This window comes from Macaca thibetana, chromosome 3 (assembly GCF_024542745.1).
Source record: "Macaca thibetana thibetana isolate TM-01 chromosome 3, ASM2454274v1, whole genome shotgun sequence".
NCBI lineage: Eukaryota > Metazoa > Chordata > Mammalia > Primates > Cercopithecidae > Macaca > Macaca thibetana.
This window is the reverse complement of record NC_065580.1, coordinates 127946301-127964763: the sequence shown is the minus strand read 5'-3', so window position 1 is coordinate 127964763 and position 18463 is coordinate 127946301. Positions and strand designations below refer to the sequence as shown.

General features: G+C 40.7%; 1 protein-coding gene across 1 annotated transcript in view; it reads left to right on the top strand.

The window, feature by feature from the left end:
* The window catches only part of LOC126950211 (zinc finger protein 680), a 473756-nt gene that overhangs the window by 423507 nt on the left and 31786 nt on the right, over nt 1–18463 (top strand). The window contains exons 3-4 of the mRNA XM_050783494.1: nt 16511–16637; nt 17140–17235. Coding sequence (XP_050639451.1) covers nt 16511–16637; nt 17140–17235 — 223 coding nt within the window. The remainder of the gene's footprint in view (nt 1–16510; nt 16638–17139; nt 17236–18463) is intronic.

Here is an 18463-nt window from a genome sequence, read left to right as displayed (position 1 = left end):
TGGAGTCTTGCCCTGTCGCCCAGGCTGGAATGCAGTGGTGCGATCTCAGCTCACTGCAACCTCCACTTCCTGGGTTCAAGCAATTCTGCCTCAGCCTCGTGAGTAGCTGGGATTACAGGCGCCCACTACCACACCTGGCTAATTTTTTATATTTCTGGTAGAGGCAGGGTTTCACCATGTTGTCCAGGCTGGTCTCAAACTCCTGACCTCAAGTGATCCACCCACCTTGGCCTCCCAAAGTGCTGGGATTAATGGACTTGAGCCACTGTGTCCAGCCAGGGAGGACTTATTATATAGTCACAGTTATGTAACCATAACATGGGAAGGTTCATCACCTGACTCAGAGCCACTGTTGTTTGTTTGTAAAAGGTATAACTGCCCTGGTGATACTGTGCATACGCCTGACGTCCAAAGAGAGAGAGTGAAGTTTTTGACCCTGTAAGGGAGAGCCAGCCTTGCAGGCCAGGGAATGCAGCTGCAGGCATGGGAGCGGCAGGAGTCCCACAGCCCGAGCAGGCAGAGACAGACGGTGTAAGAGAGCTGCTGAATAAAACCATATTTCATCTGCCTATGGCCCTCTGTCTGTTCTTTCAGCTATCTGCCACCCATCCACCCACACTCCCTTGGGACCTCAGCATGGGCTGGAATCTGACTCTTGGCATGACAGGGGCTGGTGTTAGAGTGGGCATGCTTGCTCACTTTGATCCATCTCAGGTTGCAAAAGTACTTTTGTTTTTTCATTCAGCTTGATACATAATACGTTTAATCAAAAAGGCAGGCAGGCAAGGTGTTCACTGATTTTTCCGCAGACACCAAAACTACTGCATCATTTAAATGTGGGCTCAAGTCCTCAAAAGTCTCTTGTTTTCCAGGCTCTGTGCTCTCATGCTTCTGAGCCTTTTAGAGACCCTGAGGTTTTATTGTATCCTGGCATGACTGACTTAGTCCCTGCCTCTCTGCTGCATGTCACTTGGGCTTAGCGAAGAGAGGTCACAGAGACCTGTAGCCCTGGGAAGCCAATGTTTGGTGGGGGAGGCAGAAAATTCCAGTTTGATATGGGCTGGCATCCTTGCACAAGATCATGTCAATTCCTTCCTGGAAACCATCCTACTGATTGAAGAATACAATTAACTTGCCTGCTGGCCCCGGCCTCCAGTACCCACACAGTCTGGTTCCTGCCTCTCTGTCCAAATTCATTTCCCAACCCTCTCCCTCCACTTGCTAAGCCCCTGGCACAATGGTCTTTTTTCTTCAAACTTGACAAGCTCATTCCCACCTTAGAGCCTTTCTACTGGGTGTTCCTTTTACCTGGAATGTGCATTCCCAGATTTTCTCCCCACTTAAAAATCAGCTGAAATGTCCCCTTCTCAGGCAGGGCTTCCCTGACCACTCAAACAAATCACCGCCACTTTGCATGTTACTACCATGTTTTGTTTCCTTGTAATTATCCAAGCTTTGTTGTCTCCTCTCTCTGGAACATATGCTTCTTTAGGTTGGAAGCTCTGTCTGGTTTATCACTGTAGCTCTAGTGTACTTTTTGGCACATAGGAGATGCCCAGTGAATAACTGCTGAATGAAACAGTCACTGAGATGAGGGAGTGTGTCAGGAGAATGGTGCAGATGGCAGAACTGTCTCAGACTGTTTTCTGTGGGGAAGCAGGCCCCAGCCAGAGGCTGCTGGGTATAGGGAGCAGGGATAAAGCTGGAGAGATCCAGGCTTAGGTCAAGGATTTGACCCACTGCCTGGGGCTGGAAATAGTGTCTACATAGCACTGTCCTGTAGGACTTTCTGTGATAATGGCAATGTTCTGTGTCTGCACTGTCCAATAAAGTACTTCTGGCTTCTGACCCGCACTTGAATGTAGCTAGTGCAACTAGGGAACTGATTTAAATTAGATTTATGGGAAATTGAATTTATTTAACAAATGCACATTTAAACAGCCACATGAGACTAGGGGCTACTGTTGAACAATGCAGCACTAGAGACGCTCACCTGGGACCCCTAAAGCCCTTTCATTCTGAGTCGTCAGCGTCTAAGTGCTGGAAGCTGGGTGGAACTCAAGAAGCAGCAAGTGGAGGCTCCATCCGGAAGGCCCTGGCTGCTCTGAGTGTCCTGAGAGGCAGCCCTGGTGTGCTGATCAGAATGGCCACTCCAGCCGCTTCAGCAGCAGCCCCCGTTACCTTCTAGGGCCTCAGGACAAGGGCTTTTTTTTCATAGGGAGGAGGAAACAAGATTAAAAACAAGGTGGGAGGGGAATGGCAAATTGAAGGACAAAAAATTCAATTCTAGATGAGAGAATTGTTTTACCCTGAAGTCAGCATGTTCTTAGGAGGGACATAAAATGGGGTTCTGTGTTGGCTCAGACTGAAGGTAGCTCAATGTTCAGGAGCCTGTGGGAAGGTGAGAAACTAAAGTTTGATTAAAAAGTATTTTATCTTGAAAACTGAAGGCAAATTCAGCTAATTTTTTATAACGAAAATAATGTGCGGAGTCTGCTTCTGGCTACGTGTCAGGTAAGAAAAGAGAGCACCCACCATCTAAGTCATAATGGGAAGGGTGTTTCTTTTCATAAACTGTTCCTGGAGAACTCAAAGAATAAAAGAATTTTATTAATCACAACTTTTTACCAGGATTATCTATGTGCTTCATCCTTCCTCACCTTTATTCTTTGTCGTCCTGTACCTTTTTCCATTGACTTTTTTGGGCCTTTTGGTATCTTTTATAATAAACTGGTCAACATAACTACAGTGTTTTGTTTAGTTTTGTGAGTAGCTCTATCAAATTATGTAATTGGAGGGAGTTTATAAGAGTTTCCAATTTTTAAACAGTAGGTCAGAAGCATAGATGGACCCGTGAGGTTTGTGACTGGCCTCTGGAGTGAGGATAGTGTTGTGAGACTGAGCCCTGAATCAGGGTCTGTGCTGACTCTGGATGGTGTCAGAATTCAAATGTTAGACAATTAGTTGGTGTTGGAGAATTGCTTTGTGTTCAGCAAATACAGATTTGGTGCCAGAAGGAAAATATCACAGAGGCCTGGCCTGGAATGGAACTCTGGGTGTCTGGAAATGAGAAGCTCTGCTCTCCTGTACACAGGCTGTCACACTACGCCATTGTCCTGGAATTCCAGGTCTCTTCCCAGGGTGAGAGAGGACTGAAAACTTAGAGGAAATTAGCTGTGATAACAGGCCCCCTTTTCCCACAGCTGCCACCCCAGGATTCCTACCCACTCACAAACATACCCACTGGAAATTGATGTGTCCACACTCCTCCCAGGACTAGGCACCACCATCAGGAATTTCACCACAGCATTTTTGATCCTAGTGTTTTTTTTTGCCAAAAATCCACAAAAGTGTTTACAGTCTCCTGCATATCCCCACCCCCAGACACTGAATCTGCAGCAGCAACCTGCTTCCTCCACGACCAACGGTTCTGTACCACCTGTTCATAATCTCATCTGCCTGCCCAGACACAGAAATAAACGAGTACAGCCCCACGTGGGCCGCTATCTGTAGGACAAACCAGTCCTTCCACCTACATTGCACTCTCCCCCACCCATGGATTTTATTCCTTTTAACTTTTATTTTTGTTTCAGGGTCGGGGTAAACGTGCGAGTAGTTATATAAGCAAAATTGTGGCATGGGGGTTTGGTGTAGATTATTTTGTTACTGAGGTACTATGCATAGCATAAACAGGTATTTTTTCTAGTCCTTTCTATCCTCCCACCCACCACCCTCAACTCGGCCTGTGTCTGTTTTTCCTCTTCTTGTCCTCCACCTCCTGGGTTCAAGCAATTCTCCTACCTCAGCCTCCTATACTACAGGTGCATGCAACCATGGCCGGCTAATTTTTGTATTCTTAGTAGACATGGGTTTCACCATGTTGGCCAGGCTGGTCTCAAACTCCTGACCTCAAGTGATCTGCCTGCCTCGGCCTCCCAAAGTGCTGGGATTACAGGCATGAACCACCATGCCCGGCCTTGGGGTAAATTTTTTTTTTTTTTTTTTCCTGAGACTGAGTCTTGCTCTATTGCCCAGGCTGGAGTGCAGTGGCGTGGTCTTGGCTCACTGCAACCTCCACCTCCTGGATTGAAGTGATTCTTCTGCCTCAGCCTCCCAAGTAGCTGGGATTACAGGCATACGCCACCCTGCCCGGCTAATTTTTGTATTTTTAGTAGAGACGGAGTTTCACCATGTTGGCCAGGCTGGTCTTGACCTCCTGACCTCGTGATCTGCCCGCCTCAGCCTCCCAAAGTGCTGAGATTACAGACATGAGCCACCACACCCAGACAATTTTTATATTTTTAGTAGAGACAGGGTTTCACCATGTTTGCCAGGATGGTCTCAATCTCCTGATCTCGTGATCCGCCCACCTTGGCCTCCCAAAGTTCTGGGATTACAGGTGTGAGCCACTGTGCTCGGACTGCCTTATGGTAAAATTTTTTTTTTTTTTTTTTTTTTTTTTTTTTTTTTTTTTGAGACGGAGTCTCGCGCTGTCACCCAGGCTGGAGTGCAGTGGCCGGATCTCAGCTCACTGCAAGCTCCGCCTCCCGGGTTCACGCCATTCTCCTGCCTCCGCCTCCCGAGTAGCTGGGACTACAGGCGTCCGCCACCTCGGCCGGCTAGTTTTTTGTATTTTTTAGTAGAGACAGGGTTTCACCGTGTTAACCAGGATGGTCTCGATCTCCTGACCTCGTGATCCGCCCACCTTGGCCTCCCAAAGTTCTGGGATTACAGGTGTGAGCCACTGTGCTCGGACTGCCTTATGGTAAAATTTTTAAAATTCCTTACAAATTTTGAGTAGTAGACCTTTGTCAGAAGCATATTTTGCAAATATTTTCTTTTTATTGTGTAGGTAGGTTGTTTACTCTATTGATAGTTTGCTTTGCTGTGAAGAAGCTCTTTAGTTTCTTTAGGTCTTATTTTTGCTTTTGTTGCAATTGCTTTTGGTATCTTCATCATAAACTCTTTGCCAGTTCCTATGTCAATAATATTTTCTTTATCCAATTGACATAGGTATTTTAGATTTTTCTTTCAGAATTTTTTTACCATTTTATGTTCTACATTTAGGTCTTTAATCACCTGGAGTCGATTTTTTTTTTTTATATGGTGTAAGGAAGGCATCCAGTTTCAGTCTTTTACATAGTGCTAGCTGGTTTTTCCAGCACCATTTATTAAATAGGGAATTCTTCCTGCATTGCTCTTGTGAGATTTGTAGAAGATCAGACGGTTGTAGGTGTGTGGCATTATTTCTGGGCTCTCTATTCTGTTTCGTTGTTCTGTGAGTCTGTGTTTGTACCAGTATCATGCTGCTTTGGTTACTGTACCTCTGTTGTATAGTTTGAAGTCAGGTAACGTAATGCCACCTGCTCTGTTCTTTTTGCTTGTAATTGCCTTGGCTATTCAGGTTTTTTTTCGGTTTCATATAAATTTTAAAATACCTTTTTTTTTTTTTTAGTTCCATGAAAAATGGTTTTGGTAGTTTGATAGAAATAGCATTAATTCTGTAAATTTCATCTGGCCGTATGCCTATTTTAATGATATCAGTTTTTTCTATCCATGAGCATTACATGGCTGCCCATTGGCTTATGTCATCTCTGACTTCTTTAAGAAGCATTTTGTAATTTTTGTCATAGAGATTTTTTACCTCCCTGGTTAATTGTATTCCTAAACATTTTATTATTTTTGTAGTTATTATGAATGGGATTTTTTTTGATTTGGCCTTTGGTTGAATGTTGTTGATGTTCAGGGATGTTACTGATTTTTGTACACTTATTTCGTATCCTGAAACTTCTACTTTCTAGTTTGTGTGCATAGATTTTCTAGTTCATGTTCATAGAAGTGTTCATAGTCAATAGTTATTTGTATTTCTGTGGGGTCAGTGGTAGTGTCTTTTTTTGTCATTTCTAATTGTGTTTATTTGGACCTTATTTCTTTATTATTGCAGCTAGTGGTTTATCTTATTATTTTTTTTTTTTACAAAGATTTAACTCCTGGATTTTTTGGTCTTGTATATTTTTTTCTGTTTAAATTTTCAGTTCAGATCTGATTTTGGTTATTTCTTGTCTTCTAGCTTAGGGGTTGGTTTGCTCTTGCTTTCTCTCCTTTTATTCATGGTGTTAGGTTGTTAAATTGAGATCTTTCTAACTTTTGGGTGCGAGCTTTTAGTGCTATAAATTTCTCCTTAACACTGCCTTAGCTGTGTTGCAGAGATTCTGGTATGTTGTATCTTTGTTCTCATTTTTTGCAATGAACTTGATTTCTGCTTTAATTTCATTATTTACTCAAAAGTCATTCAGGCTCAGGTGGCATAATTTCCATATACTTATATCATTTCAAGTGTTTTTTTTTTTTTTGTACTGAATTATATTTTTATCAAGCTGTGCTCTGTGTGTGTGGTTGGTGTAAGTTTTGGAATTTGCTGAAGGTTGTTTTATTTCTGATTGCGTGGTCGATGTTAGAGTGTGTGTCACATGGTAATGAGAAGAATGTATAGTATGTTGTTTTTAGATTAAGAGTTCTGTAGGACTGTTTGTCCAAGTGTTGAGTTTAGGTCCTGAGATCTTTGTAAAGTTTCTGCCCTAAGAATCTAAGAGTGTCTGTGGGGTGTTGTAGTCTCCCACTATTATTGTGTCAGAATCTAAGTCTCTTCATAGGTCTCTGAGAACTTGTTTTATTCATGGGCATCCATAGATTTTTTTTATGACACCTTTCTGTATTCTGCTTTTTCTCTCTGTAAACTTTCAAGGGCACACAGTGTGCCCAGGGCCACTCCTTAGATGCCTGAATCCAGTGTCTACTGAAATTCAGATATTCAAGAGCATGTCTAAAGACTTGGCTGTTATAGGAGAAAATAAAAATAAGAGGCTTTATTTTCCTGCCTGAAAATAAGGAAGGCTATTATCCTCATCTCTCTTTTCTTAAAGCATTTGGATTATATGTACTTTTTTCCTCTGCTTTATTGAAATATATGTAAATAATATAAACCATATTAACCTAGGTGTAGCTAAATAAACGGTTCAGTATATAACAGTGGAGTTGGAATTGAGCCTTGGTTTCTATTTATTACTTCAGAACAATTAGCATTGTCAGGTGAAGCATTTGTAGACAACCTATAATCATATACTTTTTTTTTTTTTGAGATAGAGTGTTACTTTATTGCCCAGGCTGGAGTGCAGTAGCAATCTCAGCTCACTGCAACTCCATCTCCCAGGTTCAAGCATTTCTTCTGCCTCGTCCTCCCGAGTAGCTGGGACTACCAGCATGTGCTACCACACCTGGCTAATTTTTATATTTTTAGTAGAGACAGGATTTTGCCATGTTGGCCAGGCTGGTCTCGAACTCCTGACCTCAGGTAATCTGCCCGTCTCGACCTCCCAAAGTGCTGGGATTACTGGCGTGAGCCACCACGTCTGGTCAACATTAATATAAATTAAAGAATATTTTCTACAATAATATAAATATAAGGCCACAATATTTACTTTGAACGAAACCCTTAGTCATTTTAATATTATTATTTCTACTTTTTGAATAAAAAGTGTTTTAACTGAATTATGGTTAAAGAAAATTTTCACGAATCTTACATTATGACCAGTACATTAAAATTATTTATATTTAGATACTTATCTCTAACATCCAAATAAAATTTAGTACCATATTGTTACAGTAGATGTTAGTCTTACATACTTATTACTTATCCAGTAGGGATAACAATAAGTAAGCATGATTTTAGTGTCTTTTTTTTTTTTTTTTTTTTTGAGACAGAGTTTTGCTCTTTTTGCCCAGGCTGGAGTGCAATGGCGCGATCTCAGCTCACCGCAACCTCCGCCTCCTGGGTTCAAGCGATTCTCCTGCCTCAGCCTCCTGAGTAGCTGGGGTTACAGGCATGTGCCACCATGCCTGGCTAATTTTGTATTTTTAGTAGAGACGGGGTTTCTCCATGTTGGTCAGGCAGGTCTTGAACTCCCGACCTCAGGTGATCCACCTGCCTCGGCCTCCCAAAGTGCTGGGATTATAGGCGTGAGCCACTGCGCCCGGCCATTTTTGTGTCTTTCATTTCAGTAAGTTAGAATGCTGCTATTAAAGAACAAATAAACACAAACGATCTGACCACCAAAAAACTATAATAGCTCTCCTCTTAACTGTGTTGCAAGCTCAAATATATTCTACTATATAAACAAAATCAGATTCTAATTTTTCATCAAAAAGTGCTGGTGGTGACTGGGCACAATGGCTCATGCCTGTAATCACAGCACTTAGGGAGACCAACACGGGTGGATCACTTACGGTCAGGAGTCCGAGACCAGAATGGCCAACATAGTGAAATCCCGTCTCTACTAAAAAATACAAAAATTAGCCAGGTGTGGTGGCAGGTGCCTGTAATTCCACCTACTCTGGAGGCTGAGGCAGTAGAATTGCTTTAACCTGGGAGGCGGAGGTTGCAGTGAGCTGAGATCATGCCACTGCACCCTAGCCTGAGTGACAGAATGAGACTCCATCTCAGAAAAAAAAAAGTGCTGGTGGATGTAGTCAGATGTATTCCGATAGAATCCCCCTTTCAATGGCTAAAAGATGAGAGAGCAGCAGAGATGGAGGAATCTTATAAAATTCTACTGAGAATATGCTCCCTTCTTCATAATGCTCATGTTTCTCATGCTGAGAGTAGCTGTGTAATTTGGGTATTTAGAGATAAATATTTTATAGTGAAATATTTTCTGGCTGACTTCATCAATCTTACATATAATCTGAGTGTTTTCTCAAGATACATTTAACTTATTTTTTTTCTCTCAATATAATCTTGCTGAGACTGAGAGCTGTTTTTTTCTCCAGTGCTTTGAGTGTCTGTTTCAGAAGCCATTTTAGCATTTCACAGTGTCCATGAATGAGGTGGGCTGTCATAGTGGAACTCTTGGAGCTATCTTTTTCCAGACTCATGCTGGAAATCCAGCAGAACGTTTTCCATGTCACCATTATAAATAGAAACAGCCTAAAACACTGTTCCCTTTCTCCTTATTGTGAAGGTGCGATCCTACCCAGGAAGCCTGCAGGCTCTCCTCCTGCAGCTCAGGCTTCATTCTTTGATGTGGTGCTGGAGTGCTGCTGTGGCAATTGGGGTTCATGTGAGATGTGACCTGCCAGCTGTTCACCCTGTATTGTGGGTTGTACCTCAGTGGCAGAGGGTAGGAGTCAAGAGAAAACTCCAGCCACCAGGAGAGGGCATGCAGAAGTTCTGTAGTCCAACGCTCGGGGAGTAGAGAGCCATTGCTTCAAAATGTAAATAGCCAAAATGATAGCACCCTTTTCAAATGTTTCTGTAGGAGACTGAGAGCCTACCTTCAGCAGGCACCTGGTTTTATATTGCAAAACTACCCTCTGTCATGAAGATCTTAAAAGTTTATTTTGTAATTATATGTAACAAATCGACATACACAGATGGCCTCCCCAATTACCAGGTGAATTCAGAATGAACTATGCATGACATGGTGCTGTAAGTTTTTCTACTCTTGGGCTAATTATGGTGACCATCTTTCTGTCTTTGCAATCTGTTAAGCAGATTGACCTTGATGCATGTCAAATTCTGGATTAATTGTGTAATGTAACAGTTTTATTTCTGTTCAGTCATTGTGGAGTTGCTCTAAGGCTGGAGAAAATTTGTCTTTTAATTATATTTCCCAAGAACTGTCTAGAATTACCAGACATGACATAAACATATAAGGTGCCAACCAAGCTTTACTCTAGAGGGTCCTTTCCCTCTCAGGCTTCCAGTCCATTCACAGTTGTGCTGCAGAATGCATGCTCTCCCCTAAATATGCAGGCAGAATTGTTTCTCTGCCTGTTTGATAATCTGTAGTCCTCTATAGTCACTTTTAAAGAGGTTAGACCAAATTTCACAGGGCAGCAATCAACCATTTTACCTCTTTCAGTGACTCTTGTATCTTCAGACCTGAAACTGATTCAGAGACCATAAGGCTCACAAACTTAGTAACATGTGTGCAGTGAGTAGAAATGAGAATCTCCGCTTTCTCTTTCCTCGTGTTGCTAAAATGTCCATAAATCTGCAGGTAACACCAGCTACTACTCCATTTATTCAGGACCTAAATCTGGACTCCAAATTCTGAATCTGGATCTTGAGATTTTGGGAAAAAAATAAAACATTTTATCTGAAAAATGCATGTCCATTTACTTATAAGACTCAGAGACATTTAAATGAGACCACAATTATGTCTTTCTTGCTTCTTTTAGCAAGAAAGATTTATCTCTTAAAACTGCTTACTATAGCCATAAGTAGCTATAAATTAAACTAATAATTCCACGCTGGATACTATAACCCACACCCTATAGCTTAACAATGTATAGCCAATTAGTAATCAATTTTATTTTTGTAAATAAGAATTTCTAACAACTTTGTATCAGTCCAGTCTCTATCCCTCTATTTTTGCCTGTACAAATCTACTTGTAACTGCTGCTAATCAAAGTGTAAATTTTTGACAATTTGAATCTTTGCTCTCAAGTTACAGTCTTCAAGCTTGACCCAAATAAACTGTCTACTTATGTTCATTTTGCCTCAGTTTTTTTTTTTTTTTTTTTTTTTTTTTTTTTGTGACGGACTCTTGTTCTTATTGCCCAGGCTGGAGTGCAATGGTGCAATCCCTGCTCACTGCACCCTCTGCCTCCCAGGCTCAACCAATTCTCCTGCCTTAGCTTCACAAGTATCTGGGATTACAGGCACGTGCCACCACGCCCAGCTTTTTTTTTTTTTTTTTTTTTTTTTTTTTTTTTGCATTTTAAGTAGAGACGGGGTTTCACTTTGTTGGCCAGGCTGTTCTTGAACTCCTGACCTCAGGTGATCTACCTGCCTTGGCTTCCCAAAGTGCTGGGATTACAGATGTGAGCCACCATGTCCAGTGTCTCAGTTTTTTTTTTTTTAATTAAAAAAAAATTTTTTTTAGGTAGACATACCATTTAGAATGTGCTAAAACAGCCTCTGTGAGGGGAAGTCTCCTTTGGTTGTACCCCATTTGCTGTAACACCCAAGAACGCAGAGCTAGGTTAATCCCACCTAGAATCTGCACGTAATAAGGTTTGGCCTCTGCCTGGGATTTACAATACAGGGCCAGACTTAGGATTGAGAATGTACAGAAAACCAACAGGAGGCATGTTCTGCATTGTGAGATGTCAACATAGACATTCTAAAGTTCCCTTCTGAGAGTATGGCTGCTTGAGCTTTTCTGATCTTATTCAGTGACCTGCTACAGTTTTGTGAGAGGCACCAGGTGTAAATAGAATCTCATGGGAGAATCCGTAAGTGTAAACAAGCATCTTAGGAGTGAGAGATCAAGGCCACAGAGTATCCAAAGCCATGACCACAACTATATCTACCTGTAAAATGTGGTACTGGAGTAGAGTATTCTTGTCCTTCCTCTAACCCAAGAGCTAGCTCATCAGGACAGGTGATCCAAATTCTGGAGCTCCACCAGGGCAGTTTAATTTTTTTTTTTTTTTTTTTTTGAGACGGAGTCTCACTCCATTGCCCAGGCTGGAGTGCAATGACATGATCTCAGCTCACTGCAGCCTCTGCCTCTCAGGTTCAAGCGATTCTCCTCCCTCAGCCTCCCGAGTAGCTGGGATTACAGGCACATGCCACCATGCCACACTAATTTTTGTATTTTTAGTAGAGACAGGGTTTCACCATGTTGGCCAGTCTGGTCTCAAACTCCTGACCTTGTGATCCGCCCACCTCAGCCTCCTAAAGTGCTTGAATTACAGGCATGATGAGCCACCGCGCCCGGCTAATTTCGTTTTTTACATAGGATCACCCTGAGTCCCTCCTGCCTGGCACATCATTGGGTCATCAGCCCAGGGTCATTGGGAACCCTCTTACAATCACCTAGGCATCTTTGAGACATTTGAGGTTGTCCAGAGCAGAACTGTGTCAGGCTGACAAGAGTGGTTAATTATGCTTCTGTCTCAGTGTAAGAGAAATGAGTCAGTCTGCATTTGTTCCTCCCCTCATACAAGAGATGTCTTGGTTGGTACCCAGATGAGAGTTTCTCAAGTTTCCTGGTACTTGGGTGAAAAAAAAAGAAAGGGTCTGGAGACTCAAATAGATAAACTAATTGCTTCCATTTTATATGGCCATTAGAGAATAGTTGAAGCAATCATTGTTCCTACCATGCAGGAACTTTTTTTTTTTTTTTTTTCTTCTTTTTTTTTTTTTGAGACGGAGTCTTGCTCTGTAGCCCGGGCTGGAGTGCAGTGGCCGGATCTCAGCTCACTGCAAGCTCCGCCTCCCGGGTTTACGCCATTCTCCTGCCTCAGCCTCCGGAGTAGCTGGGACTACAGGCGCCCGCCACCTCGCCCGGCTAGTTTTTTGTATTTTTAGTAGAGACGGGGTTTCACGGTGTTAGCCAGGATGGTCTCGATCTCCTGACCTCGTGATCCGCCCGTCTCGGCCTCCCAAAGTGCTGGGATTACAGGCTTAGAGCCACCGCGCCCGGCCTACCATGCAGGAACTTTAGTCTAGACTAGTAACTGGATAAATGGTTGAATGAAGCATTATATGGTTGGTACAATGTGTGGAAAAAAAAAAAACTTGGCCTTTGGCCACTTTCTTTATATTGTTGTGACTTCTGATGTCATCACCTGAAGGGATATTTATGAACAGAAGAGTTGTTATTGTTTGTATTCTTTTTTACTTTCCTGTTAATACATATTTATGTTCTAATAAAATTACCCTAGAAAACCTTAAGGAATTTGTTTAAATTACTTATTGACATGGCAGTGACTAAAAGAAATTAGAGTTACACAAACTCTATAATGTAAGTTTCTCTTAGGTAAGCTAAAAAAAAATCAGAACTGGAAATACCTCAATGGCGTAGAGAGCAGAATTCTACATAGGGTCCACTCCCTCCCCCAGTTCTAAGATTCACTCTTTTTGGAGGCCTTATTTAGGTCTGGCCCCACTGTGGAGTCTTGCCTCACCAAACTGATTAGAAGAAATTAGTTTTGGCTGGTGAGTCCTGCAGCCTTTTTAGAACTGGTGCCCATAACTCTTTGAAACTCAGAAGCAGATAAATGGGAAAAATAAAGTATTTATTTTGAGGCCTTAAGTTTTTATTTTTAATTTTTTTATCAAAACCAGGACTTGCTGAGATGTTCCATGTAGCAACTTGTTTTCTGTTACTGCAGATTTAGTAGTTGCTCCATAAGCCACAAAAAAGTAAATATAAACACAATAAAAAATTTTTCTAAACTACATTAAGCTTTTCTGTATCCCTCTCGTCTGTCTATATTTAGCTTTTATTTTATACATCTTCAAAAAAAAAAAAAATCAATGACAGAAACAGAAGAAATAAAAATCCTGGGCTCTTTATCCTGAGATTTATTGAACACCTCATACCAACTCCCAGGGTGTTATGAGGATTAAATCAAATAATGTATTTTTCCCAGCACAATGCTCTGTAACACTTGAGGACATAGCACTTGCTTAATAAACGTTACGCTAGTGCATGTGTACATGTTGTTTTCCGAATGCAGACTCATTCAAACGTTGCTCCCTTTTGTTTCCTCTGTAAACTTTAAAGGACCAGCAAAGAATATGATACTTGAGGATGGAGATTGGTTGTCTTTGTGTTGTGATGAGAGTGCTGAGTTTAAGGGAGTCTGTGCTGTGCCTGCTTTCTCCAGCTAATGCTGATAATGAGCCCAGGAAGAGCAACATCAGCATTGACAGGGGATTTGTTTAAAACACCCATTCATGGACCCTTTCCAAACCTGCAGAATCACATTACATAGAGTGGGACCAAAACTATCAAGTGATTTATAAGCTCATTAAAGCTTGAGAGGCAATGCTTAGCTAAGTGGTTATCAGCCCAGGCTTCTAATTAGGATTACATGGCTAATTTAAAAAATCTTACTTGTGCCCTTTCCACAGGTTCTGTTAATTGTTCTTGGTGGAAGCATCCATATTGTTCTAAGTAAGGGCCTCATGTGACTCTTAAAATGAGGACAGAGTCAAGTATGAGGGGTTCAGGATACATTCATGAGAGATAAGTTCCACCTTTGCATTCAGGGTTGGTCACAGGGCCTGTTCTGTTCAGGTTTGGTAGAGACAGGTCAGTGTGGCCCATATTGCCATTATTGTAGCAGAAATTGGTGGTGTCTGTGCCAGGGGAGGGCACCTGAGAACAGGAAAAGGAAAATATATATATTTAAGAGACGGAGTCTCACTCTATCGCCCAGGCTGGAGTGCAGTGGCACTATCTCAGCTCACCGCAACCTCTGCCTTCCGGGTTCTAGCAATTCTCCTGCCTCAGCCTCCTGAATATCTGGGATTACAGGCTCATGCTGCCATGCCCACCTTATTTTTTTGTATTTTAGTAGAGATGGGGTTTCACCATGTTGCCCAGGCTGGTCTCGAACTCCTGAGCTCAGGCAATCCACCGGCCTTGGCCTCCCAGTGTGCTAGGATTACTGGCCTGAGCCACTGTGCCTGGCCGAGAAACTTATATTTTTATCTTCATGGAGTGTCTCATTGTTCCTGAATCCCTTCTTGTATAAAGGACAGAAGTGGGTGGACTTTTTCTCCAGGTTTTGGTTTTTCTGCCTGTGGGTGTGGCGGTAGCAGGTAAACAGGGGATGCTGATACCTTTAGAGGCATGTTCTCAAGATACGAGTGTAATTTGTCCAGAGAATCTCATCTGAGAAGGAATTCCAAAAAAGGAGAAAGAGGAAGAATTGGTTCTTTTTTTTTACTTAAACCTGTCTCAGATCAAGAGCTGTGTCCACTCTTCCTCCTGGAATACCATGTGTTTAGTACTTGCAAACCTTTACTTCTCTGCTTGATCTTTTCCTCCCTAATGAGCTAGTTTCAATTACTTTAAAAATTCATTATAATAGTCAAGGGTCTCTGAAAAATATTTTTCCTATGTACCAGAGCCGCCTTTATATTCTCTGCATTGTGGCTTCTTATGTGCCATGCAGAATTCTCATTATGAATTTATAATCTGCAATATTAAAAATATTTCCTTTGTAGCTGTTGAATTATGGGAATGTGTGGATACTCAAGATTTCTACTGGGGAAAAGCTGGGGTCCTTAGTAAAGAAAAAGAATATGTAATGTTGAGGATCCACCTGTGTTCTCCATTAGCTCTATACAGAAAAGGACCAAGAAAATGCTTATTTAAACAGAATGGCATTTATTACCCAGGAAGTTCTGAAAAAAATTTTAGGAGATTCCTGCTCTCTAGGGTGCTGAAGAAAGACTACTTAAAATCACTAACAGTACAGTAAATAGGAGACATCTGTATTTTGAACTTTGCATAAAATTGATGTTTCTTTATGGTTAAATTTAGATTATAATTTACTTTTCGGGAGCAGTATTCCAGCAGTGATGCTGTGTTCTTTGTGCATCAGCACATCATAAAAATTTGTTCCTAGTGCAGTTGATGTTAATGATTCACTTGGCTAAAGAGCTCTCTGACAAGTGTTTTTTTTTATAGAGTTAATTACTTTTCTCTTCATTAGTAAGTATCTTCATACAGCTGATGTGCATAAATTATCACATTTGATTGGGCAGCTGCCTTTTTTTCTTAGGTTTTATTTGCATATATGTCTTTGGAAGATGAAGGCGCTCATCTTTATTTACAAGCCAGAAAAACTGGGAAAAACACAGGTTCTTTTTTGTTTGTTTGTTTGTTTTAGATGGAGTCTTGCTCTGTTGCCCAGGCTGGAATGCACTGGTGCAATCTCAGCTCATTGCAACCTCCGCCTCCTGGGTTCAAGCGATTCTCCTGCCTCAGCCTCCCAAGTAGCTGGAATTACAGATGCACACCATCGTGCCCGGCTAATTTTTACATTTTTTTTAGTAGAGATGGGGTTTCGCTATGTTGGGCAGGCTGGTTTCGAACTCGTGACCTCAGGTGATCTGTCTGGCTCAGCCTCCCAAAGTGCTGGGATTACAGGCGTGAGCCACTGTGCCCAGCTAACACAGACTCTTGTACTTAGTGGATGTTTGACAAAATATTCTTCTTGGGCCAAAAACATTGGCATTACTGGTGAGCTTGTTGGAAATTCAGAAATTCAAACTTTATTCTAGATCCTTAAAAAAAATCGGCATAATAAGATCTTCAGTTTATTGTACACATTAAAATTTGAGATGTACCTTCTAACTCAACGTGTCTTTTCCATCTGAAAAAATATATACAACTCGTTGTGTATGATGTAAATATAGCATTCAAAAATTTACACGTTTGTATTCATGTCTTTTCATACTTTTTCATTCAAAAAAGTATATATACACTGATGTTGTGGATCTTGTGCTGTTCTGTTATCTGAGTTAAAGAATACATTAGATAATATTTCTGCATTTAAATTTATTTTATTGTATAATTTTAGTCACTCCTTTAAGTCAGAATCCGTTTTCTATATTGTCTTACTTTGCCTTGAGCCAAAATAAAAATTCTGCCCATGGTTATTTAGTAAATATATATGTGTGTGTGTGTGTGTTTTTCAGGGACCATTGACATTTAGGGATGTGGCCATAGAATTCTCTCTAGAGGAGTGGCAATGCCTGGACACTGCACAACGGAATTTATACAGGAAAGTGATGTTTGAGAACTACCGAAACCTGGTCTTCCTGGGTGAGGATAACTTCAACACACAATTCCTAATATGCCTTAAAAGTTTTATTTCTCTGTTTTTGTATAACTTGTGGTAATTTGTGCTTTGCATAAATGAGTTTCAGATCCCTGTTTTCAAGAAAACCTTTGAGATTTGTCCATGTAGAAAGAAAATTTCTTTATTATGTTTCATCTTGACCTGAACTTTACACATTCCTGAGCTGATCTGTATCCTTCACTTTAGATTAGTGGTAATTACAGAAATGTGATGGCATAAAATGTTGTTGCCCACACCTTAAAATTTAATTGCCACCACCAATTTTTGATTCAGTAGTACTGGGTAGTGAAATTAAAGACCTACAAATTTTAAGTATTTTCTCACTATTTAGAAATGTCTTATAAATTAGTAATTTGGGATTAATTTACTAGAATATGCTATGACATTCTCTTTACTGAGCACATTAGTAGGTCAGTAATTGGAGGAGATGAGCAAGATTCATGTTATTTATTTTTAATAAAACAGGTATTGCTGTCTCTAAGCCTCACCTGATAACCTGTTTGGAGCAAGGAAAAGAGCCGTGGAATAGGAAGAGACAGGAGATGGTAGCCAAACCCCCAGGTAGGTGAAAATGATAGCGAATACAACAGATGACACAGATGAGAGGTCCAAAGGTCAAAGAGAAAGTCAGTTCTTGACATGGAATTTGGGAAGCTATGTTCCAGAGAAAGTAGTTTCTGGGAAGCTCAGTTTCTTTTCTCTTGTTCTCACATAGGGGCATCTTCTTTCTTATGCTCTTAAATTCTCTAAAAATTCTACTTCCCCATCAGTGATCTTCCTTCAAGTTTACTGTGAGCCAGAATCCTCTTTGTGGCTTATAAGAGACTGCACAATCTGACTGATGTTCCATTGTTTTAGGGACACACAAATATCTGCAAAATTTTGAGAAACTCTGTTATTTTTTAAGTTCTCTTTTTACATCATGTCTGAAATATGTGTGATTAGTGGTTTCTTTTCCAATTTTTTGATTCATTTTTCTGCACACTTTGTCTTGTTTTTATTTAGTCTTTTTTTGATAGTCTTGAAATATAGTTTGAAATTATAAAGTATAATGTCCTTCTTTGTTCTTTTTCCTCAAGATTGCTTTGACTATTCAAAGTTTATTGTAGTTTCATATAAATTTTAGGATTTTATTTTTCATTGCTGTAAAAAAATGCCACTGGAGTTTCGATAGGGAGTTCATTGAATCCATAGATTATTTTGGATAATATGGCACTTTAACAGTATTTATGCTTTCAATCCATAGACATAAAGTATTTTAAAATGTATTTGTGTTGACCAGGCACAGTGGCTCAACTGTAATCCCAGCACTTTGGGAGGCCTGTAATCCCAGCACTTTGGGAAGCCAAGGCAGGGAGATCATTGAGGTCACGAGTTTGAGATCAGCCTGGCCATCAGGGTGAAATCCCATCTCTACTAGCCTGGCCTGATGGCAGGTGCCTGTAATCCCAGCTACCCAAAAGGCTGAGGCAGGAGAATTGCTTTAACCCAGGAGGTGGAGGCTGCAGTGAGCTGAGATTCCACCACTGCACTCCAGCCTGTGTGACAGAGACTCTGTCTCAAAAAAATGTAATTATTTGCCTCTTCTCTAATGTATTTCATTAATATATTTTTATTGTAAAGATTTTTTTACCTCCTTGTATAACTTTGTTCTCAGAAATGATTTTAATGCTACTATAAATAAGATTATTTTCTTAATCAGTTTGCTTAAGTGTATGGAACTTAAACTTAAACTTGTATGTTAATTTTATATTTTGCCAAATTACCTAGTGTATTTATTAATTTAAAC